At 37.9% G+C, this 26,713-nt stretch overlaps 1 protein-coding gene across 1 annotated transcript; it reads right to left on the bottom strand.

Annotated features, from left to right (window-relative positions):
- Positions 1 to 4,283: 4,283 nt before the first annotated feature.
- hsd3b7 (hydroxy-delta-5-steroid dehydrogenase, 3 beta- and steroid delta-isomerase) lies at positions 4,284 to 23,081 on the bottom strand. Its single transcript, XM_041778007.1, has 6 exons — positions 22,886 to 23,081; positions 18,888 to 19,043; positions 13,711 to 13,819; positions 10,066 to 10,165; positions 9,372 to 9,534; positions 4,284 to 6,048 (listed from the first exon to the last, which is right to left on the bottom strand). The coding sequence occupies exons 1-6, from the start codon at positions 23,043 to 23,045 to the stop codon at positions 5,636 to 5,638; spliced, it is 1,101 nt and encodes a 366-aa protein (XP_041633941.1). The 5' UTR covers positions 23,046 to 23,081; the 3' UTR covers positions 4,284 to 5,635.
- Between the last annotated feature and the right edge of the window lie 3,632 nt (positions 23,082 to 26,713).

The following is a 26,713-nucleotide window of genomic DNA, read 5'->3' as shown; positions in this document are numbered from 1 at the left end:
TGTGGAAAGTCACCCCATGACTATTCAGTTTATCTAAGAGGATCAAGCCCCCATCAGATTTAAAAATAGAACATTGTCATTATTAATTTGCTAAATCTTAATAATTTCTGTATATAGCTTTAAATGTCTACATCAAGGCAAACCAAGAGGTGATTTATTTTTATCTTATGACTGTTTTGGCAACTGTAGGAAGATATTTACTTTTGATTAATGTACAGATGAATCTTGTCCCGCACCAGAATCCTTCTAATATCCAATAATACTGTGTCATTTGGGAAAAAAAACTATTTGGAATGATATGTCTCTGGTAATGTTAAAGTCAGTTACAAATTTAACTCCTTTTAAAAGATGAACTATTTACAGAAAGGTTGATTTAAAAATCAAAGAATTTTCATGTAAACACCCTTAACTACATAGCTAACTATATTTTAAATATGTGTTTATTTTAAACTAGTTTCAAGACAACTGAAAGCTTCACTGCATTAGTAAAGTAAGGCACAGTATGTAAGAAGTTGCAGTCCTTCTGGTCTCTTTCCTTCCACATGTTCAGGACAGTAACCAATATACATAAGATTAATCATTAACTTTCTTTTAAAATAAGAATAAGAGGAACTCATGTTTCAAACAGTGAAATATAAAACGTTTAATACAAAACATAATACAACATTTTCATCAACACTGACATCTGTTGATTAAATTGCACAAAAAGTGGTATGAATTACAAAAGTTTGTTATTCAAAGGACACTGCATGAAAACAAAACTGAATAAAAATGATATATTAGGCCTAAACCTGGCCTCCACAGTGAACTGTCACTGAGAAATCCATCTCATGTTGCTTTGCCTTGGAGAGGGGTCAGAAACCTGAGACAACAAAGCCACATAGGATCATATTGCAATCTGCAGTGGCTTCCTTTGGACAAATAAATGAACAATAAAAATTTACTTCACTCTTCTTATCTCATAATTTGAAGTTATCAGAAAATTCTCTAAGTTCACACTTTTGATCCCTGAACTCGTAATATTGGCTCTTCCCTTATGGTCCTGAAACATTTAACAAACATTCAATAATGGAACCCTGCTCTTATTAAAACATGCCTCTTTTTACAGTACTTTACAAAAGAGGGTTTTGAGATTTTTTTTGAGAAAAAACAAAACAGAATGTAAACACACTCGAAGGCCTAAAATAACCAGGACTTACTTGGTCACTGAAACAGCATAAAATCATCTGCTGTGCAGAGAGATTACAGTGATTTGAGTGGTTATCAGAGGTAGATAATGTCCCAAAGTAGTCCAAACTGGAGAAGAGTACAGCAAGTAAACACTACTATAAAATCATTAAAACTGAAAAAAAATGTGAGAGCAGCACCTTAGATTCAGGGGAATTGTTAAATAATCCCTACTTTTGCAGTAACAGAAAAATGTAAAACTTACCAAACAAATCTTCACACAAGTAGCAGTCTTTGGATAAAGAAACTTTTGCTGTGTGAATAAGATATTATTGGCCATTGTGTTAGGGTAGGGTAAAAATTAGGGCAGAATTTGTTGAGCTAGATCTTAGAATGCTCTTCGTCGACCAAGCCCTTTTTAACAACTTGAAAGGAAAAATGTTTAACTGTGCAGTCAGTAGTAAAAAAAAAAAAAAAAACTAGTGCATTCATTTATAAGCTAAAGACAGCAAAATAGTTTTGATGCAATCAAATAAGTATGGCTCCTTATCATGACATCCACCAACCCCTCTCATGGAAGGACGAATTACTTTATCATTTTTGAAAATAAAGACATCATGTTACTTTTTTTAGAGAATAAAACTACTTTCATATGATTTTACAAATATTTACCTTGAAATTTATATTTGTTACTATTTTTACCCGCCACCAACCCCTCTGACCAGAAGACAAATAACTTTATTCTTTTCATAACTTATTGCCTTATTTTTTGCTTTTTTAGATAATAAAACTACTTTAATTTGACACTAAAAATATTAAATTAAGAACAGCCCCCCCCCCAACTAACTTTTACTATTCTAACCATTGACTGTAGAAAGAATTGGACAAACGGTTTTAACCTGCCACCACCCTCCCAGTGGGAGGACGAAATTACTTTGTTCTATTTGAAAGATATATATTGTTTTACTATTTTAGATCATTACGGAAGCCCTAAAGGGCCATACATTCACATATATTATTTACTCCGTTTTCCCCATGATAATGAATAATTTCTGTTTATGTTTAGCAGTGGTTTATATTAGTTGTTCTTGACTTTTCCTTTCACATATGATTTAATTGTACCTTCATAGCATATCTTAAAGCCACTCCTATTGGGTTTTATGGATTTATTTTTATTTCATTCAATTAAAAAAAAGAAAAAAGTTACAAAAACCTTGCACATTGTCTCAAAAAGTGTGATAAAAAAACAAGATGGTGTGAAGTTAAACCAATAATAAAATAAAATAATTATTATAAAGATAGATATGCTGAAAAATCCCTTTAATATTCCAAGTCTCCGTTTACGTGCATGTTGAAGTCACACCAGAAGATGGCGCAATCCCCCTTAATTACGAGTGTTCAGTCCTTTGGTCTCTTGTTCAGTCCTTTGGTCTCTTGAGTCACATCACTGAGATATGATTGCAGAGGTCTTATCAGACTAAACTATCACTGATTATACTACATTGCCTTTTAAGAAGACTAATCAGTGAATATTTCTCACCCTCCACAGAGCCAAAACTTGATTTTTTCTGTTTTGGAAGAGCATTTGATGTTTTACCTGGAGATTCTGAATAATTTCTCAGCTTTCCTTTTCAAACTAGCAGAGGACTTGATATGTTATGAGGATTTTCATGGAAAACCACAGAAATAGGGGACACCCAGGCAAAATTGAAACAATATGACTCTACTCTGAAAGGGAACTCCCATTTACTCAGTCTTACTCATAAAAACAAATGTCGACCAGCTTGTTGTCATAGAGTCCACAGACATGTTTCCACAAGATCATGGAGTGAAAATAAGGTCTTTGTGCTGTGGGTAAACAAAGTTTGTTGTCTCCATGGAAATCCAGATGTGGAGTACCCACAGCAACCATCTGAAGATGGCGAGGACACGTATAAACATAGAAGCTAAATCACACGAGACTCCGGGCTGAACATACGTAATTCAGTAAGATCTGTTATGTAAGAGAGAACCTCTCCCTTTAACATGAATGACATAACAAGAAGCACAAAAATGAATATAGTAAATTATCTTTAATAAAATTTACAAAATAACTGTAAATATGATACATTTAGAAATATAATACAGATGTGTGCAATCTTTAAATTATTTAATATAAAAACTAAAATATATTACTAAAATACAGGAATTTACTCCATATTTATGTAGTCAATGTCTGTCAGTTGTTAACAATAGCCATAATCAAAAACATTTAAATTGTTTAAAAATCTAAATACTCCATTACATCCTCAATATATTGATCTGTAGGTGTATTTACCAAACAGTATATAAATATAGTGGAATTAATGCATTCAAATCATTATTAATGCAGGTGTGAACTTATGTGCCTCATTTGAACAAATATTTCTCTTATCATGTTTGGTATAAGCGAGCTTCAGATGATATACTTGAGTACAGGCCTGCAGATTTGGCTGGGTTCACTGACAAACCCAGAGAATGGGCCCTGCCCAGCTGTGATTAATTGATGATATCATTGCATGCGTGTTGGCAAACAGTTACCCAATTTTGGAGCTGAGAAGTGTGTCAACCTATGATTGGGTTGTGATGTTTGAAAATATTTGTTACTTTTTCACCCCTTTCAACCATCTCTCTGCCCATTTTTGCCACTATTGTTTGTTATTATTCATCAATTCTGTGCATGTTTTTTCCCATTTTTGCCGCATTTTAACACCCTTTCATCACTTTTTTCCCACACCCATTTTTTCCATTCTCTTTCACCATTTTTGCTACCTTTAAAGATACCATTGGACCTTTTCCATCCAGTTTTTGCCATTATGAATTGCCTCTTTTTCACCGTTTTTGCCTCTTTTATCTCCTTTTCTTCACTTTTCCCCCAAACCTATTTTGTCACTCTCTTCCCTAGTTTTTCCTTCCTTTGAGATACAATTTCATCAACATTTACAACAAATTTTTGCCACTGTTTGCCACTATTCATCTATTTTGCCCAATTTTTACCAGTTTTACCACTTTAAACCAGTTTTTGCACATTTTAAAGGGGGCATATTATGCAAAAACACTTTTTCAGGCTTTTCTAACAAAAATATGTGCCCCTGGCCTGTCCATAATCCCCTCAAGTACCCAAAAAAAAATCCATTCCCTCCCACCCTCTCTTTCTCCACCATTCAGAAAATGTGTGCTGAAACAAGCCGTTCTCAGATTTTCCCTGTTGTGACCTCACATGGTGAGTAAGCACCCGTCCCAAGGTGCAGTTGGCCCTCCCCGCTTGGAAGAAAGTTCCACCCTCCTCTCCTGATGTTCCTCTCTGCTACCAGTTGAAATGCTGGATAGCTCTGTGGGTTACGCTGCTGACTGTGGTTTGGGAGATTCAAAGTTCAAATCGCAGTCAGGTCCTAAACTTTGGATAAAAGTGTCTTTAATATCAAGAGAGCCACATCCATTTCCTGGGAGGGGCATGGTCAGGGCCAGATTTCCAACAGCTCATTAACATTTAAAGCCACAGACAAAGAAACGGCTTGTTCTTAGAAGGGCTGAAAGAGAGGGGTTTTTAGACATGCAAAAATCCTATACTAGTGTTTTTTTAGCAACAAACTTCACAGGCATGTTTTGGGGACCTCTGAGAACAATATAAACTTGTATTAAAAAGGTAAAATATGTCCCCTTTAACCACTTTTCATCACTTATTCCCACCTATTTTTGCCACACCCTGTTATCCTTTTCCACCAACTTTTCTCCCCTTTTTGCCACTTTCAACTTGTTGCTGACTCTATTGACCCATTTCTGCCACTATCGACCCCTTTCACCACTCTCTTCGCCCATTTTTCCCAATTTAAACTGCATTTCCCTACTTTTCATGCATATTTTTACCACTTTGAACCCATTTTGCAGGTTGTAACACTTTTTTACAATTTTCTGCCTGTTTTTGCAACTCCAAACCCATTTTTGCCATCTCAAAAAGATTTTTAGAATCCAGATTTACCAACTTTTCAGCCAATTTTTGCCATTTTCCCCTATTTTTATCCTGTTTTAAGGATGTTTTAAGAAAAGGAGTTTACATTTTTAAGAAAACTATATACTGAGGCATAAATTAATAAACCCATAAACCTAAATAAACCCATTATTTTCTTTGATAAGAATGGTTATTTTTCAGGTAAAAATTAAGACACGGTTTTCACCACCTAGCTTTACAATGGACCACGATTGAGCTCTACATTTGCCCAATTTCTCTGGGCCTGAGAAAGGTCTCCCCTTCATCCCCATTTATGGGCAGCCCTGCTTGAGTAGAACAAATGTAAAAATATATTTAAATTACGTTGTTGCACCATAAAATGGTTCAATTTATTTGGTGTATTCTGGTATCTTATTGCTCAGAGCTCCTTCATATATGTATCTGGAGTCCTGCATGTCAATGTAGCAGCATCTGATGTATGTTGCATTGGCTGAGGTCTCATTAAGAGTCTTTTGTGTTTTCCAAAGGGAATGTGTCAACCCATTTCTGTGTTCGGGCCTTACATTGATCCCAGTCATACAGAGGGCGGTACTGAAAATGACGCAGGGCTTTGTCTGTAGAGACAGTGAAGGAAGTACTGGCAACAGCATATGTGTAACCGTTCAGCAGCGGCGTGTAGTTGGTAAAGGGACTCAATATCCAACGGAGAAGGTCATTAAACAAGGCCAGAAACCAGAGAACCAGTGAGGGCATACGGACCCTCCGGAAGTTAAACGCTGAGAGGAAGAGCATGTTGAAATTCTCGTAGCTCTTGTAGGGTGAGTCATCGTAGCAAAAGAAAGATTCTCCTCCAACGGTCTGTGGTTGCTCTCGCAGGGCTTTGGCTGCGAGTACATGCATCCACGCGACATTGCCTAGAAACACAAACAAGAAGAAGAATAACAGACTGTGTGAAAGGAGAACTACAAACATGGTGGAGGTGTCATGCAGGTAAATGTCTTACGTGTTGTTATAAAAAAATATGCCTTATTTTCCTTGCAGTTATTTTACACCCTTTCACATTATATCCTCATTTTTCTGGAGCCTGGATTTTATAAAATGTCTTTACTAAATCTTTCTCTGCCATACTCGTGTGATTTAACTCATGTGGAAAGTGCTGGAAGCTACAGTCTTCAGTCCGTGATTGAGTCACAAGGTTTCCTCGTGCTATCTGTCCCCTGAGTAAAAGGAGTAAAAGGAGTTTCAGGTACGCTGCTCCTAGAGTCTGGAATCTCAGTGGAGTTTGGGTCTGGGAGAGCTGCTCTCCTCTCTTTGAATTTTTGGAGAAGTAGATTGACAGCACTGGAAGGAGATGCATCGGGTTGAAAGTGTTTTTACTGATGACCCTGGATTGTTTGATCTGTATTTCTCTGTTTATTTCCTGTGTCTTTGTTAAACGTGCTGCTGTTTTCCTCATTAATTTGATTTAAATAGATAAAATAAATAAAGTTTTAAACAACAACTTAAAGCTACTGTAGTTTTTAAAAAAAAAAAATATATATATATATATATATAAAAAGTGATTATTTCCCTAGGAAGTTCTGTTTTGAAGCTGACTTTGTCTGCCAACTTCCCTGCAGCAGGGGTTCAAAGCATTAAATAATCATATAAAAATAACCAACCTTGTCTCCATGATCTTGTTTGCCTTTATTGTTTTCTTATAGCTCATAAAAGCCACCAGTATTCATTTTGGTCAGTTTTACACCCAGCTAAAAATCTTCACTGGAGCTTTTAAAGATCACATGCAGAGTTCCTAACTAACATCCTGTGCCTTGTAAAAATGGTGGACGGAAGATGTTTCATTTAGAAATGATTCTACTCTTGTGTTATTCAGATCAGACAAAAAGTAATAGATTCCTGTCGGTACCAACTGTTAATATGTCACTAGACCTGACATTTGTGGTCATCTTGCAGAGAGAAAAACATTGATCTGGTTTTGTAACATCTAAAAATAGGACACACATGGTTTGACTTCAGCTTTTTGAGTTCATCTTTTGGAGTACTTTTTAAATCATCAAGCTACATTAGTTAATGCTTAAGCTAATATCCTGTATAGGTTGCATTATAATGAAATTAGTTCCTAGCACTCTTATATAACTGTATTTTTCAGAAGTGTGTACTGTGTAACCAGTAGTTCTCAAATGTTCGAGCTTGAGAATGAAAGCCTACTTGGTGTTTTGCAAACTTCACACTGGCCACTCTACCATAAAACCCTGACTAGTGGAGGACTGCAATGATTGTTGTCCTTCTGGAACTTTGTCCCATCTCCACAGAGGATCTCTGGAGCTCAGTCAGAGTTACCATCAGGTCCTTGGTCACCTCTCATACTTAAGGACCTTCTCCACTCATTGCTCAGTTTGGTCAGGCCATAATTGAGGCCACCGTGCTCATGGGAACCTTCAGTGCTGTACAACATTTTTTGTAGCCTTCCCCATATCTGCGCCTTGTAACAATCCTGTCTCTGAACTCAAGTACAGGATCCTTAGCCCTCATGGCTTGGTTTTTGCTGTGATTAGCATTGTCAGCTGTGAGGCCTTCTATAGAGAGGTGTGTGCCCTTCCAAATCATGTCCAATCAATCTAGTTTACAACAGGTGCTCTCCAGTCAAGGTGTAGAAACATCTCAGCAAAGATCAAGTGCTAAATTGCAAGTGTTGTTGCAAAAGGTCTGAATCCTTATGTCAATGTAATATTTCATGGTTTTTTTTTTTTTGTCTTAATTTGCAAACATTTCCCAAAAATTTGTTTTCACCTTGTCAAAGAGGAAAATTAGTGAAATGTGGTCTTTAATGACTTTCGACTTATAGTCAGGGGCGGTTATAGCGTCTTGTTTTCAGTTCTTGATCTATGTCTTGTATTTTCTTATATTTACTAAAAAAATCGGTTTGTAGTTTGGAAAAAAGAGAGAGATGATATTGTTAAGATTTGCAAAGCCTAAATGCTATGTGCTTTGTATTATCTTACTAAAAGAGAGTTTAACAAAGTGGATCCCACACTGGTTTCTAACAGAAATTCTGATGCTAAAAATGGTGGCTGCCCTATTGAAAATGCTATTTAAATTATTATTTAAACAAATTTGCAACATGCAAATTAGTGGAGTTGAGGCAAGCTTTCAGCTTCAAGGCAAATGGCTATATTACACTCACCTATTACTTAAATCAGTGACGCCCTTAATCATGCTATTAGCTTCATATAATGCAAAATAATGAGTTCTAAAAAAGATTCTAAGCTGGTTTGTTTTTACTGATAAATAAATGATCTGCCTAGGAGTCAGCCTTGAGTGGACACCAAAGAAGCTAGAGGTTTTAAGTACTCAAAAAATGCCTTTATTTTTTCACGCCTGAGGCTGCTGCTTGTGAAACAGTAAAAATATATTTATTGTGCATAATTTCAACACTACAATATGTGTGTTAAATTGCTTCATAGTTCTTACTACATTTCTCTGACATTATCATACATCTCTCCTGGGAGAATTTTACAATCTACAAAGTCAATATTGCCTGATTCCCAAATAAGGAACAAGAATTCTCTGGTTTGCCAACCTTTTCAGAATTAAATGCTCTTGTTCTTTAAGATCAGCATGTTGTGTGCTATAAATATTTCTCCATGGAGGCTGTTACTCATGCTAACATGCAAGCTCTGTGACCAATTATGAGGTGAAAAGGAACAGCTGATGCCAAGACTGAATAATGACAACTCAGTAGAAGTAAAAATAACACGTGGAGGCTGGTTAAATGATGTCATCTTGACATCTGGCAGGAGTTATAATTAATGATGCATTCACAAAGGTTGATGCTGGATGACAGTATTTACATGGTGTCACAACTGAGAGCATTTATCTTTGCTCATGTTTATCGTGTTTTATTATCTGTTGATCTTTTAAAAGCTAAATCACAGATGCTTTAACCTCCCCCCACATGGAGGAGAGAGCTAAAGAAGAACATTTAGGCCATTATCTAGACGAGTGGTGAGGATACTATCAGCTCTGAGAGTTTCTGTGAAGTGGAGAGGAACCTTCTGTGAAAAGTGTACTTCTGCTTCTAGCCTGTGTGAAAATAACTCAGCCTGCTTTTATCATGTTCTTCTTTAAAGTCTGGTTTACTCGCCTCTGCTTTTAAGGCTAAAAATAGATCAGAGTTTTGTTGGGACGTGAGACTTCCCTTTAAGGATGTGGTTATGACTCACAAAGATCTGCTTACCTGCATAGACTCTTCCATGCTCAGTCTCATCTGGGACACCCCCAATGATCAAGCCCCCTCTTTGAACACCCTGCTCGTAGAAGTTTTTCATTAGCTCATGCCCCTCACCGTAGATCCCTGTCGGCCTCAGAGAGCACGTGTATAAACATTTCCCACCTTTCACCTGGATGGGAAACAAAAGAAGTTGCTTAAGTAAATAAGCACAAGGCAAACAGGAAAGTAAAGGCAAATGGTTGAATTTCTTAGAATTGTGAGGGACACTACAGCAGCGTTGCAACGAGATGATGCAGAATTGTGTGGCTATGTTGCTCAAGAAAGAGTCTTGTTGTTGCCACATTTTAGGCAAATCAGAAGCACGACTGTTACAAAACAAAGGAACAGCCTTTCAAATATGTTACCCAGACTGACTCTTAACAGTTAAAGTCTAAATTCAGAAAATTGCGATTTAAGTACTAATTATTCTATGGTAGTTAACATAGTTAGGACATCAATAATTATTTTTCAATTGTGTGTCTGCAGATTTTATAAGTCCCACTGCATCATTTCTCTTACTTTGACAGACACTTAATTGCACTGCTAATAAATCAGCATTTGCTGTTGTCTGGCTGGAAAATGTTAACTCTCCAGGGAATTTGACACCACTGGAAACAAACACTGTTTATTTCACGAACGAATATTGTAAATCCATTATTACCTTGGTGCCGTTAGCTTCAAGCACAATTTTCTCTGCCTTGGCCTTGCTTTTGGGATAGGGCATGGTGTGGTAAATGTTGTATGGTGTGTCTTCATTGCCCCTGTAGAAAGACACACCAACAGTCACAGGAGAAAGCAGATAGTCTTTTCTTAACCCTGCCACATGCATGAGAGGAATGTGTGCGAATGACGCCAAACGGAAAACTGGAAAAGACTTGCAGAAGGAGGGAGAGAGGAATAGAGACAGAGCTAGAAATGAAAAAAAGAGGATAAAATAAATGAGGCCATCATGTTTGGGTGACTAATTACTGCAGCTTTCATCTTGACTGTTTTACAGCTCTTAGACAGAATCAGTTCCCCCAACAAGAGCAGATAAAGGTTCATTCCTTCACTTGAAAAAAAAAAAAACTTTTGTTATAAGCAAATAGAGAGGGCCAAATATTTGTCTGAGGTGCAGATGTAGCTTTGTGCCTTCAGACCCAAATGTAGTTCAAACAAACACAAACAGTTCATGGAAGAATGTCAGAATTTTTTCTTATGGTAGACTGATGCTGGATAATTGACAGAGGAAACAACAGTCCTCAAAGTAAAACTAAAAGATTCGGGGTTCTTTCTGGCCATCAACCCTGCCTGTTAACAGATGGGATGTGGGTCAGACTTAAAAATTGAAATAAACCTAATTTTTTTCCTTAAAACTGGATTCTATCAGGGTTGCTAGTTGTTATCCTGCTGATTTATGATCAAGCATCACTTTTACAGAGATCCTTATATTTCAATGGTTATTTGATACCAAAAAAGCTGTAGGTGTCACATAATTGATAGCTCAGCTGAAAAATTCGGCTCCTCATTGTTTTTTGGAATTGTTTGTGGAATCTCTGACATTTTATCTGAAAGTTTAACATACACAACATGGACAAAAGTATTTGGCCACCCGACCATGGCACCAGCAGGGACTGTAATGACATTGTACTGAAATACATGCACATTAATATGGAGTTGGCCCCCCTTTTATAGCTAACACAGCTTCGACTCTTCTTGGAAGGGGTTGAGGTCAGGGCTCTGTACGGGCCAGTCAAGTTCTTCCACACTGACCTCATCAAACCATGTCTTTATAGCCTTTGCACTGGAGCACAGTTAACCTTGCAGGGCAGATGGATATGCCTGTTTCCTTGTTTTTCACTGGCGAATCCATCTTGCGACGTTCCCGTCTGAACCATTTGGGCCCAGTTAGAAAGTGACAGGACCAATCAGCGATGAGGGGCAGTACTTTTAGGCGTGGTGGAGTCGTGAAGTAGGCAAGCAGCAACAAGAGGCCGACATAACAAGAGGTTATGTCAGAAGACATTAGCGTGGATGCTGCTAAAGCGCCAGTTTTATCAGAACTTTACATTTCTTCGTTAAAAGAAGAACAAAAAACAGCAGTGAGTTGTTTTCTATTCAAAAACGGCAAAAGTGGTGTGCTGACATGCCTATAGCCGCCATGGTTCGCATCATGCAGTTCTATATGGAGTTCATTCCTTGGTAGCTGCGCATGCGCACCTCAGTAGTGGCGATGACGTCACGTGTTTTGTCGCTCTGATCAGCCCATATTGATGTGACAGATAGAACGTTCATCCAATCACCCTCTGAGTTTTATTTCAAAGGCTCCACCCTTTCCCAAACACTGTATATCGAAGGTTTTCCAGATGGATTTGTGAAACAAATCCATTTGGTGTGTCAGGTTAGGGTACAGTCATGTTAGAATAGAAAAGGGAAATTCAGAACTGTCTTATTGCCATACTTGAAGTCACTGAGCTCTTCAGAATTACCCATTTTAGAAAACAAATTTTTGCAGATGAAGACTACATGGCTAATTGGTTGATTTTATACACCTGTGGTTGACAGATCTGATTGAAACACCTGTACTCAATAATCAACAGGTGTGGCCAAATACTTTTGTCAACATAGTATATGCTTGAGTTGGGAGAAGAGATGTGGTGTCAATTCTGCACCTTCATCATGCAGCGCCTTTCTGAGCATGTCTTGGCTCCAAATCACATCACTGGAGCAAAATGTCAGTGCCTGCCACAGGGATATTTTGGCTTTGATTTTGTACAGAAGGGAGATGAAGATGTAAAGTCCATATTTATATACAGTCGACAGTCCAGAGGGTTGAATCTGCCATTGAAATCAGGGGGTGTACAAACGGCATGATATAAATATCAGCAGAAATCAGCTTCATAAAGTTAATTTTCAGCATCATTACATATGAAAACTTCTGTCAGTATGTTTGCCAGTATTGAAATATTAAAGGACTGTATTTTTTTATCTGAATAACAATTATATACAGAATCTGCATCATTGTCAGTTTTGCTTAAAATTAATTTGTAAATCTCAACTCATAAAATATCAGCAAAAACTTGAACATCATGCCCCTCTAATAGAAATGAATTTTATCTAGAGATGCAAATGGAAATGAATAAGACAAGTACAAAAAGAAGGGTAACACTTTACAATGGTACACATAATCAGTTCTTAGGCCTAGTGTGTATCAGTACCATTTATTGAGGTTCATATTCCAGTTTTTGCAGTTTCCACCCCTCTAACCATAAATACTTTCATTTGCTCTAGCAGAAACTATCTTTCAGAGAGCACCTGTGAGCGTTTTAGATTTAGCAGCATGGTTAACCACTTTTTAGACAACCACTGACTTATTCTATTAACATTCATTCAGAGAAATAACCTAAAAAGAGCGGCTTTTAAAGTTCTATAAAGAAATTGTGTATAATTTAAGTTCATGAGTTATTATATGCTGTATAATAGCTGTAATTGACTGTCATTCAGTATTCTAAAGCTGCCTATGCCATCCTAAATATACCTATGTATAGTATCAAATTGTCACACCCCGCCTTGAACCTGTGACAAACAAACTCAGAGAGACAGAGGAAGAATGCAATGATTTAGTGTCTCTGACTCACACCACCAATCCTCTGTTTTTTCTCCTTCCACAATTGTTTGTTGTGGTTTCCGTGCATCCTTCTCTGAAATCTTTTACTCAGGAAAAAACAATGCATGCTCTTGAATAGTGCAGACGCCCTTGGAGACAGTCATTGTTTAGCATCCATTAAAATGCAAGCAAACAGAGGACACATGTAATGGTGCAGCAGAAGTTCAAGCAAAATTCCTAAGGGTTTATAGGCAGAGCATCATAAGCATCTAAAAGTCATTTCTGACCACAACACACTGTCAGTTAACAAAGCTTCCCTATGCTTTAGTAAATTGCCACCTTTAAGACTATTTCCCCATAATCACTAAAGTGTGTCTGGACTAGTTAGAGCTGTTGGCATGTTGCCAGAAGTAGACATGAAAAAGTGGGAAAATACCAAGTCAGGGTGACTGACAAACAAGCATCCTGTTGAACTACCTTTGCATTCCTGACTAACCCTAACCCCCGTCCTATCTTTTTTGTTCTGGACTTCTGTTTACAATATAGTTGAAGAAAGTGAAGAAACAAGAGAGAAGATTGAGACCACAGAAATGTGGCTGTAAGACACAAAGAATTTCCCAGAAGTGGGAGAGAAACGTGCAGCCACATGTGCTTTAGAAGAAGAAAATTGCACAGATTTAAGAGAAAATTTAAGATGAAATCCTAAGTTTAGGGCGTTACCTGACAAAGTGGTCTCCTCTGACGTTGGGGCCGATCACCTCCATGCTGCTGGTGTAGAGCAGAGACTGGATGCCACACTCCACACAGGCATTGATCACATTCTCCGTTCCTGAAGCAAAGTAATACATTACAGTGTGAATGAACAAATGTATCCAGCCACACCCGCCATCCTTCAAATCCATTTCTGCTTTAAACCCATTTTGATCTGTTTGCTGAGTTGGCAAATCCAAACAGAGTGTTTTCACCACAGCATGCCATAAGAAATGACTCTTACAAAATTAAAATCAGACGCATGAGGGAGCGGATGGAGAAGATAGTCAACAGGAAATTAATCTAAAAGAAAGGCATGAGACCCATGTGGGTTTTATTAAGCTAAGAGGAAGACAACATGTCTTCCTGAAACCTGGTTATTGTTGAGTGGAGATGTAGGATGTCTTGTCATTGTATTGACTATTTTGAAGGTCTTCTTCTTTTCCTTTTGGAGACTTTTGGACTTGAAGTATCCAAACTTTCACTTGGGTCACATCGAGAGTAAATGGTAGGAGGACAAGGTCCACTGGCTGTAAAGTTACATCAGGCAATGTTTGGCAGAAGATAAAAAGAAGTCCATTGTTGCATCTGCTGGAGGAATGATGATTGCTGATGTGTAGATTAGTTCACTGCTTCAGCCACTCAGCAGCTGCTGGACTACAGACAGGCATTGAAACACCTGTAGAAAGAGCCAACGTCTGATGCTTCAAATACAAAGCAAGTCTGCTAACATTCTCAAATAAAGCTTAAACTTTTGAACTTTACACTTTTTTCAAAGCTACGGGGGTATTAAAAGGAGCATTTTGACCATTTAATGCAGCTTCATAAACTGTTTGTTAAAAATTGTCTGCAATTCATATTGATTTATCATGAATGTGTTTTATACCAATCCACTGAATTCTAGGGCTGGGTATTGTTAAGAACCTCACAATTCAATTCGATTTCGATTCTTTAGGTTGCGATTCGATTCAATATCGATTTGATTCGATATTGATTTAAATGCTTTGATGTCAATTCAGTAAGAAGTAGAAAAACACAAATAACCTGTTGACAATTTTTTAATAATAATTATCATGCCAGTGTGAACATATGTGGTAAGTCACCTCACATGTCTGAGCAATAAAACATCTGAAAATAAAAAAATTGTACAATATAACTTATTTGTGCATATGGAATACAAAAGTAAAAAACATGACAGTTCTGTGTAAACATTGAAAAAGTAAAGTGCATGCAAACTTAATATTTCTTTCCTCTTGGAAACTGTGATAAACCTCACATAACATGGTTACAGTTGGTTGTTTTGTCGAGTGTGGCCTCCGTCCATACAACACGAACCACACACACAGCGACCCCGAAAGGCCAGGAGGATTTGCTGAATTGATATTGAATTTGGGGGGGGGGGGATTATTGCAATGCATTGATTAATCAATATTTTTACCCACCCCTACTGAATTCTGTTTTTTTTTTTTACTTCCTTTTAGGCCACAGTTAAACGTCTTACAAGATCTACAAGTGAACTTCAGTGCCAGGAGACTTGTACTTAAAATGCCTGAATATGTGGCACAACCCTTGTCTGGCTCATGGGGAGGGGGCTGAAATCTCTGGTATGCACTTGATACTGCTGCAAAAAAAACCCCAGCTTTATTAGTGCAGTAAATTTTAACTGGGAAATGGCACCTTCATATAGAACAATTTTATCTGAAGACAATCTGCACCTGCAAGTCTTAACTTATTCTAACAATCAGAGTGAGAGTTCACATCTAGGACTCAAGAGGGGGCAAAGGCATGTGAACCCTCTGGGACCAACCCTTGGCTGATGTTATGAAATTCCTCTAATATTTTGAAGAATCTAGACAGAACCACCCAGCCAAACAGAGGTCGGAATTAAATCGCTCCCTTGTGTCTGAGGCTTCAAACCGGTGGATAAAGATTAACTCTGTGAAAATCTGATGACACTATGTGCAGAATTAATGACTTTGTTTTTCTGCAACCAATATATTAAACATGCAAACAGCAAACTCAAAAAAAAAAAAAACATTTTTAAACTAATTAATCGCAGACGTGAACACAAGCCCAGACACTGTCAGTAAATATGTAGACTGTTTTTTATTACTGACTCAAGACATCTGAAATGCTACTACAAAAGGAACACAAGTGAGCCTAAGCATTTCTAAGATATATTCACACATTAAACTAAGGAAAATATTAAAGGATCAGTTAAATAGGTTTAAAGTTAAAATGTAGTATAAGGAGTTTATTAATGGTTTTTAAACAAGCTAAATTTAAAGGTGGAATATGTTGAATTATCGCACCGAAATGTGTCCATTAATCTTAAAGCGACTACTCTTTTGTTAAACTGTATGAAGCCTATGATACAGTAGCCATACACCCAACTGTGATCAGAAGACGGACAGCTTATCCTTATTATTGCCTCCAAGCTCCCACAGCCAGTCGCAGCTCTTTCTCTCAACAAAATAAAATATAACGTACATCTCACTAATCCCTGGTTGCATTAACGCTGATGTGCCAAGATGCTGCTCGCAAAGCTTAACCTCCTCCACCCCAGCCTCCTCCTTTATAGCATAAAGCTTGTCGCACCCTTATATTGAGATTTATGCCACTATGGATTTATTGCTTTTGAACTAATTCTATCGTATTCAGTATGCATTGTCATAAATGTATCCATCCATATGGGGTTTCTAGCCATGCACTCCCTGGAAAGTCAAAGCATGCTGCTTGACTAACCTAGGAAGCATTTTTTGAGCAGAGCTTTCTCCAACAAGCAAAACTGTGTATTCATTTTGCGGTTAAATGTATGATGAGAGTGTTCCTGACTGAACTGAATTTCTATACTGAGTGAGTACTTCCATTAACTCAAACATTTCAGTTTTCAAAGCCCAAAAAATTCTTGATCTTTTTTTTTTTAAAGATTTATTTTTGGGCTTTTTCGTGCCTTTATTAGAGAGAGAGAGACAGTGGATAGAGGCGGAAACAGGGAAGAGAGCGGGGAGAGACATGCAGGAAAGAGTGCCACGGGCCGGACTCGAACCCGGGTCGCCTGCATGCATGGTGCGCGCCTTAACCACTCAACCACCGGTGCGCCCTGAAAATTCTTGATCTTTTATAGTTGTAACAGGACATGTCTTGTTATGGCCAGACTTGGGCTGTGTATCGTTTGTTTTTTCCAAAACTGGCTCTAAATCAACACTTTTTTAAAAAAAGGTAGTACAGTGTTGAGTAGTTATACCCCTGAACAGTCTACTTTGTTTCCATTTTCTAGTTCAAAACACTGCCATATAGTGCCATTCTGATGACATGCTAACTGCTAAGCTAATCATGTTTACATCCAGAAAAATGCCGCGGAAAGCTCTGACAGGAAGACAATGGCTATTAACTGGAGCTAGAGTAGCTACTGGTGGCAGAAGGCTTAATACATTTTTAAAGAGCATTGAATCAGGATTTCAGGCTTGTGTTGATAAAAAATGATAAGTAATTAGTTTACCCTACTCGTAAATCTTGCACCATCTAATTTGATATCCAACTGTTTAGCCAGCTACTGTTTGGTAAATCAACTTAAGGAGTGCAGTTTTACTGAAAAGATTGAGATTGAGAGCCCCTGATTGTTAAGGGAATTTCCAATATTCCTTACATTTCTAATGTTGAATAGATGTTCTGTTATGCTAACTCAAGGCCCAGGTCACACTGTACTGTCAGGAGTGGAGACTCTAGGCGTCTCTCCTCTTCTCCCTGGTTGATAGTCTAAACTAACGTTCTTGAGTTTGATAACATGCTGTTTGTTCCTATAGTCAAGGATTGTTTCCTCACAGCCTGTGTGTTTGTGAACCTTAAACAGAGACAGTCTGGCTACAGTACATCAGAGTTTGCAGGATCATATTTTGAGTTATGATCAAGATTAAGGTTTAACAGAAGGTATAAGAGTGTGAACTACTTTGGGCTTCGTTAGAAATCTGGCCTCAACCTCTCACTGTGTTGATGTCCCTGTTTCTCCTCAGACAAGTCTAAGTAAACAGCTCAAACTAAGTCATCTAGTCTCGTGTCTTTCTCTCACCTCCGCTTTTGGAGTGTTTATGAAATACTTCTTTATCACTGATGGCAGAATTCATGTAATGCCTATTAAATACTGATGCCTCTGCAAAAGCAAACCTACAAATAACCTGGAGGATTAACTATTCTTATCCGGTTATTTTAATGCCTGTCATCACTGCCATTGGGTCAAATCCAGCTAAGTGATTCACAGCACACACATGCTTACTAGTGATAAGTGCGTTCAAGAGTCAAAATTAAGTCAGGCAAGATTCAATATATAACACATACAGGACAGAATGGGAGTGGCCAAAATCCACACAAAAGTGAAGTCAAACTAAAAATGTCATGTCTTTAAAACATTAGCAAGGTTCATAGGTCAGTCTCTGTCAGTTGCAGCAAACCAGCAGGTCTGATACAACATGAATGCAGCAGCAATAACAACATGTGATGGGTGTTCACAATAGTGTAAATACCTTTCATATATAATGCACTCTTCCTATCATTCTTTCTCCCTGATTCAGCCTCCAATACGTAGCACCCTTCAGCTCAAAACAAATGAGACACAAAGTGACAGGCTTCGACATGATTTAGCCAACAGCAGTCTTCAGGTGATTGTTTCGTTACAGCTCCAAAGAGAAGCATCAATGTTTCAAACATACATGCTTAAAATAGTGCACTTTAGCTGTGTATGTATTTTACCAAAAAAAGTCTTAACACATGATGTGACACTTAAACTCTAATCCCTGAAAACTAGCCCTGAATGCAGTATCAAGTCTTGGCCTTGTTCATCCATGAAGTCCATCCATAAAATGAAATTCCTGCAAAGCAGGAGCAGGCGTGGGTCTCCATTATGTGGTTTGCTAAAAATACAACATCCAGAAAACTGAGTCAGAAGTTTCCTCTACATCCCTTTTCCCTGTTAAAACGTCTTGGTTTTCCTGCCATTTGTCAAGTTTTACGAAATGTAGGAAGGGTATAAAAAAGAAACAAGTGAGACCAGCTTTCAGTGGCCATCTGTATGGTATAAACCTGGACTTTCAGCCTTTGCACAGGTCTGTGTTCTGTGTAATCATTTCATCAACACGTCCTTGAGGTCTTACCTTTGACGTTTACAGAGTAGATGACAGACTCCGGGACTCTGTGCCAAACATCCACCAAACTTGCAGAGTGGATAACAACATCGGCCCCCTGGGAGGCCTCCAACACGCTGCTGTAGTCGATGATGTCACCCTGAACGACCACCACCTTTGTTGATTCTGAGGGACAAACAGGAAATCACTGTCAAAAAAAAAACATACTTTAAGTGATCCTGAAACATGACATGCTTTCGTAGGAATTCTACAGAGGCAAATAAACAGGAAAAGGCTGGTAAAAATGTACCTATTTGTTAACCTACATATTGCAATACTCCATTTCTTTTGGTCCTTCTCACAGAAGGCAACACTGCATGGTGTGTTATGAAGATTTGCATGATAAATCAAGATTATCTGGATCCTGTTCTGCCATAGCATGCATGAGTCAATGTGTTTGTACTCAATGTCATAGGCCATTATGATCACATACACAGCAAAGAACTATGTTGAAATCTCACTGTGAAACATTAAAGAGTTGATTTTAGCTCCCAAAACTCCATTCTATTGGAAATAGCTTTCAGTTTTGGAGTAACTTAAAAGTGTTGATGCATTCAGTTTTAGTCTAATTCTGCAGAGAGTCAATTGATCCAAATTCCACCCAATGCCATTTCAACTCATGGGGTGGAGTTTTCCAATCATGCCCTTGGGCAAAGTGCTAAAGATGTATTTTAAAATGTTTTTATGTTATGTTTTTTTGCATCATTATTTACACCTTTAAGTGTTGATATGAAGATAACTAGGGTTGGGTTTGTTTTTTTTTTTTTCCGATACGGTGCTAAATCAATACTTTTTATACGGTGCAAGTGCCTAGTCGCTACTTTTGTGGGGAAAAAACTTGTGTTGAAAGTCAGCGGGAGAATAAAAGCTGTCTTGGTATCATAAATGATTTGAAGAAATGTCTTTATAAGGTGCTAGTCAAACAATGGATATAAAAGGAAATTGGTGTAAATTGCCTTTCATTGGTATGGCAGGGTATCAAAATGAGTATTGTTATCTGTGTTGTAATTCAGTCTGGTAGGTAGATAACACTTTGATAGTTTACAGTAATTCTTATGTTATCCTGAGAGAGTGAATTTCTGACACTACAAAAAAAGCAAAAAGCTAAAGTAACACTGGTTAGTGTCAAGAAGTGTTCAACTCTCCAAAAGAGTCAAATCAACACTCAGTGGTGTGAACCCCTGTAGACACCGTAAAAGTGTCAGCATTAACTCTGACAGTGTCAATGACTGCACAAGTTTGTCATACACATTTGTTGAAAACAGTCAAAAACATTTGAAAGGGAGTGTATGTTTTACAAGAAATTTAATTTAAAAATATGTATTATAGTTTAGTTTCTCTGACACCAGACATCATAGTTTCATTCTGTCATTGTGTTTAGAAGGATTGTAATATACCAGAATTTCAGACTTTGCAATAATACTTGTAAAAAACTATATCAATACCTTTTTCAATACAAAGGCATTAAAAATATAAATCCTAAGCACCATATAATGAGCTAATTCTAGGAATGCAGCAATGCGCTGGCCAATATCAGCCATGCTGACAGACATTGTTTCACCAGCAGATAATGTGACAGTAGCTGATGTAATTATGTTGTGCAACAATGACTCAGACTCGTTCAAGCATCTTGTATCTTGTATACCTGATGACTGATTCAGAGAAGGGATGCAGGTGATTAGTCTTCATCCTAATATTTTTTTTTATCACCTCAGGCCTACAAACCCAGTCAAATGCTAAATTTAAACTGAAATGCAGGTGCCTGCCACTAGTAGCCAATGAAGTTGCTCTAATGACTTACTGCTTTGCTGCCATGATACTCTTTAGTCTGATGTAAACTAAGGTGAACCAATAGCACTGATAGCATCTCCAGAACATCTAAGTTTAGCATTATTTGGTTCTAGATAAAGGGGATAAAGTTCCCTTGAGATGTGTGAGGTTGTACTCACATATAACTAAAGCACTGAGTGACCATATTCAGCTCAGGTATGTGGACGTTAACCTGCAGAGAGGATTGATCTTAATTTACACAATATGTTTGCTTGGCTTTAGACTAGCTTGCTAATTGGATGTGAAATATTTTACCCTTGAACATCAGTAATTCACAGAAAAGTTTCAATTGCTGGGCAGAAGTCATGACTCGTTGTAGAAATTCTGGGGTTTTTTTTACATGTTCTAACATGAGAGAAATGTTGGCAATGATGTGGTCATACACAGAGGGACTGCACATGATTTTCCATTTGTCAATATAGTTTCTTTACCAGCAAACTCATTGCCATTATATATATTTGACCATTCTGGGATCCCCCTGCCCTTCCATTACCCTATATGGAGAGCTTCATGCAGGAACAGCACACACTCCTTCCTTTCCTGTGCCTACCAGGAAAGCCTGAGCCAGGGAGGGGAAACAGCATTCTGTTGTCAGCATCAGTGACAACAGAATGAAATTGATTAAGTCAGTTAGTCAGAAACAGTATAAACGAGGAGCTGGGGTGGAGGAGGGTTGCAAAAAGCGTCTTGCAGAGGGAGCAGCAAAGCATCGCTATAGTCAAACGCTTACTTTGAACTCTGCTATCAGTTTCAGGCCCAGTTTTTACAATTACTGCATCTCTACTATCACTTGATAAAACAACAGGCTGTTTAATTCCAAACCACACGACTTCAAGAAAGAATTTAAGATTCTTAAAACCTCCCTGTAGAGTATCTTGACTGTTTGTAAAGGCCATGCACCTGTGGTTTATCTGAGATTAAATGCCCTGGCCTTGACAGGCTGATAACAAGAGACAAAGCATATGGCTGGAGTGCAACTGGACTGGACTTTTGAACATTGAGTTGAGATCCTGTCATAAGTCAAACGCTCCTTCCAAAGTTTCCAAATACTATTTCACCAAGTACAGCAGTGTTTAATTACAGGTTTCAGTCGTAGCTAATTAACATCAGCTTTAATTAAAGCCCATAAAAACTCTGCACAACTCAATGTCTCATTTTCTCTGTAACGTGCAGTCCACGGTTGGTTTCACTGACACTGAGCCCTCCTGTTACTGTTAGCTGATCCCTCAGGGGCCCAAAGAGCTCTGTATCAATAGCCAGCTTTAGTCCTGTCCAACAATAAATGATGAAAGCTGAACAAAGACTTTTCCACCCTGGGATAGAGCCACCATTCAGGGTTTGGTGCTTTCCTGACCCCATTGAGAGGAAAAGGCCTGCTCTTGTTCAATTTATGGATTCATGGTAATGCCTTCTCATGGGAAACTTAGTCTCATTAACCTAATTTATGTAGTTTTCCTATTTCAGACTGAGAGAGCATGGTGACATCAGGTCACCACACGCATACCTCATATCCTGTTCACAGCAACTGCAAACACTTAGAGGCGAAATACACAATGACAGGTGACAACATGCTGGGCTTGACACAGGATGTGTATGGGAGTTAACTTTCCTGGAGACACATCCCAGCTGTCATATCTGCAGATTGACCTAATGGCATGTAAGGGAAATGAATACCAGGCTGTGCTTGTGCTGAATAAACAGAGGCACAGTTACTTTTCAAAAATGTATGATTGATACACATATCTATGACCCTTGTAATTCATTGATGTTCAAGAGTTTATCGTCGATAGTACAATACCCTTTATGTCTACCAATGCAATTTCAAGTCCTCTGTAGAACTATATAGGACTAAAATAGAAATACCGCAATGCACTAGAGAAAGGGAAGATTTATTAAAAAAGCTAAAAGTCAGACACGATGGTTACGTAAAAACAGACAGGCAGCAACCGTTGTAACTTTGTTGTTACAAAGGCGTAACTGAATTGAAACTCTATCTCACAAGTAGAAGCATAATTCTGAATTAAAGAAACACTCAAACAAACTTTGGGTTTTGTAGCCTGGTATGACATAGAGATCAATTTAAAGTTTACAGCATAGCGTTTTGTCTACCATGACGACAGCCGTGAGAATCGGCTTACCTGTGCTGAGTTCATTCAAACTTGAGTCGATGTGTTTGTCAAACACACGAATCTCCACCAGTCTGTCCTCTTTCTCCAGTAAAATCCTCAGCAGGTGCCTGCCGAGGAAGCCGCATCCCCCGGTGATCAGATAAACGAGACCCCGCTGGTTTTCAGACATGCTCAGGAACTCAAGAGCAGCTAGGATATTGTGGCATTTCAGCTGCCTCTCTTTATAAACTCTGAGACGAACGAGCGAGCGGGAGGGAGAGAGAGAGAGAGAGAGGGAGGGAGGGTTTTTTTTTTTTTTTTTTTGTAAACCTTTATTAGTATCCTGTAGCCTAAACAGGCGTATAAGAGTCACGTTTCTGTCGGCACATAGCGGATTTGAATTACGTGACTTAAAGCAGGAAATTAGTTCTAAATGAAAGAGGAAGATGGCACGTGAAGTGTAGAAAGATACGGAAGCCCTTCACTGACATACATCCTGTACATTGTTTTTTACGGCGGGTAATTTTTATTTGTTGAAAATTAGTGATAGTAGTGAGTTAGTGATATTACAATTTCATAACTATGAAATATGTTTTTCGTGGGAGAAAGATCTATTCTGTTTTTCTGAGTTATGGTTTTCTCTCTGCGGAAAAAATAATGACAAGAAAACAAAATACTCAAAAAAAGAAATGTGTAAAAAGCAATAATTTATTTTCTCTTAACAATGCATTACACTTCAAAGTTTGCCTTTTCTCAAGGGTCAGACTTGTTTATGTTGCCTGATTTCCCCAAGATAACAAATTAATTTCTGAAGACCAGGGCCGGCTCTAGCCATTTTGGTGCCCAAGGCGAGATTCCAATTTGGTGCCCCCAAATTCCCAGCATTATTTACTTCCCAGCAGAAGTAAACAAAGTTTACTCATTAAAATTAGCACAGGGTCTTTTCTTTCTCTTTGTCTGTTGTAAGAAACATTTACAATATCATGCACAGTGAAATGGTAAAAGGAAGTTTGTGAAGATGATTTGAGATAACTACAAAGTGCAAATATATAAAAGGAAGTCATTTGGCCTATTAAGGCACAGTCCAGATCTCTGGGGGGTTCTCCCCCAGGATTTTTTTGATAAAATTCTTTTTCATGGTATTTTATGCACTCTGGTCAAATTAATCACAAAAAACCTGAAATTTGTGCCTTACATTTGTGTTAAAGTCAGTATTACTAAACTTAAAATTTGGTGTTTCTGTGTACTTCTTTCACCATTCATTCAATGTGATACATTATTTTTGAAATGCTGTTTCAATGGCATCTTATACTGAAATGTTGTTTCAAATGTTTTATTTTGAAATGTAGGGCAGTGGTGTATGTTGGAGAGCGAGAGAGAGGCCGTACTGAGGGGTGCAGAGGTCAGAGTATGAAGCTCAGGAGTTCAACCCCCCCCCCCCAAAAAAAAATCAAAAACGAAACAAATAAAAACTAAAAACTTAAATCAAATTCATGGATGCATGTCCATTAAGGACTATATAAAAAGACAAAAATTAAATACAAATCTGCATATCTATACTGTATATATAATATTTAAATGTATTGATATTATAAGGAATGAGTAAGTAAGTCAGGAAGCATTAGTAAGGGTTCCTTATGCGCCTTAAACTGGCGTCAAATAACCCATATCCCTGGCACGCCTGGAAGTACTGCATTAAGCATGAACAAGTAAATCTGGGAGGAGGCCAACATCATAATTTAAAGTGACAGCAGACATGTTTTTCTGAGTTACACACTTAAATGGTGTGAGTATGTGCCCCTAAACAGGTTTAAACAAGCCTCACAGATATGTAATAGCAGCTCTGTGTAGCACTTCTACTAGGTCTCCATGTTAGACACAGAGCTGCTATTACATATCTGCTTAAAGCTTTAAGCTAACTGCTCAGATTAGCATGCTTACTTCCCCAAAATTAATGCTAGCAAATTGATATCTGAAAGGTAGATGTTCACAGCCTTAGTTTAGCTTGTTAATGTATAAAAATTTGCTAACTGGCACTATTTCAAAAGTAAAGCTGAGGCTGATGGCAATCAAAGCACAACTGTAAAAGAAACTGATTAAGACATGAACATCGTGTGAAATTAAAGAGAACCGACTTTTAATAGTTAAACTGGAAGGTATGAATTCTTTTAATACATTTTATGGTGGTCCGGAGTAGTCCAGTTGCTAATGTATTTCAATCTTAACATCACCAGCATGGCAGCTAGCTAGCCTGGCAGTTAGCATTGTTTTCAAATGATAAGCTAAAAGTTATGGCTATTACACAAATTATACTTATGAGGAAAAAGCCAGTGAATTTTCCCTAAAGCCATTTTGGCATTCTAGATGAGATTTCCAATTTAGTGCCCCTCATCTCTGAAGTGTTAAAAGAGGAATTCAGTGGAGATGATTTAAGAACTACATAGTGCAAATATAGCCTACAGCATAAGGGAGGCAGTAGGTTATTAAGAGACAGCTTAGACCTCAGGGGGTCTGGAAGTTTTCCCCCAGGATTTCTGATGAAAGGTTATATTTTGATGGTATTTACGCATGTACTCTGGGCACTTTGTTTGAATTTATCAATAAAACAATTTGAAATGTGTGCCTTAAATTTGCTTTACAGTCAATATCACTTAACTTTTATGGTTGTGCAGTTCTTTGGCCAGTCATTCAATGTAATACATTATAATTAGTAGTAGTAGTAGTGGTATTAGTGGTATAGACACCATCTGAACATTTCTATTTTGAAACTCTGGGTTTAAATAAGATGCCCATAAGATGCTTTACGCCATTCTTTGATTTATGCTGTTCTTTGCAACACGCTGTTCTTCAAAGAAAATGTGGGAAAAACACCATCCCTTCTGTGTTTCGAAATAAGATGGCATTTCAAACGGTGTCTTTTTGAAACAGTTTCAAATGTCATTTTAATTTGGAACACCATTTAGGTAGTTTTTTTCCCCAAAAAAATCTGTTTCAAACGGCGTTTTATTTTGAATCATGCTCATAAGGAGAGACAAGAGAGGCTGGACTGAGGGGCACAGAGGTTAGTGTATGAGGCTCAAGTGTGACAGTCTGTTGGTGCCCCCTTTAACATAGCACACGAGGCAACTGCCAATATGCCCAGAACCAGCCCTGATTTTTTACACGACACCCTCAATATTTTATGAACTGTATAGACCTGTGTGGTTATATCATCACTACGCAGGTGAACAAATATCCTGCTGTTTCCTGTTGAGGCCACCCTGCTTGTGACTCAAAGGAAAATCACAGACTGGATTTCCTGCAAACAAGTGAAGTGGTTTTGCACTTAAAAACTACCAGTCTAGACTGATGGCATGCAATCTTTTTCCCCTCAGGTCACCATCTGTTCTGCAAGCTTGACTGTTTCCTCCTTTTCCCCCTTTATTGTCGTCATCTGACTGAAATCTCATCTTTTTAGGGCAGTTTCAAACTTCCTCTCTTTTTTTATTTCTTAAACAGGAAATGTCGTAGGTAAGCTGCAGTATCTTATTTCAACTATGTCAAGAAGGAAATAGGACTTTGTATTTGCCAATGAGCATCAACTTCCTGAGGAAACATATTTCCTCAGATGAGTTATTTACATGTTTTCTCAGCTACTAGGTCAAAACTTCCACTGGTTGTAATATTTACAGCAGACACTAAATGTTTAATTCTGTTGTCTCTAAATACATCATCTTCAGACATGAACTGATTATCTCTGCTTCTGCAGTACTTTGTAAGAAAACTATTCAAACAATCACCATGACAGTAAACGATACAAATAGAAAACTTAAAGCTCCTGTTCATAACAATTTATTTGTGTTGATTTTGGTACCCCCT

This window comes from Cheilinus undulatus, linkage group 21 (assembly GCF_018320785.1).
Source record: "Cheilinus undulatus linkage group 21, ASM1832078v1, whole genome shotgun sequence".
In the NCBI taxonomy this organism is placed as follows: Eukaryota; Metazoa; Chordata; class Actinopteri; order Labriformes; family Labridae; genus Cheilinus; species Cheilinus undulatus.
The sequence above is the reverse complement of the archived record's forward strand: the minus strand, read 5'-3'. Positions and strand labels throughout refer to the sequence as shown.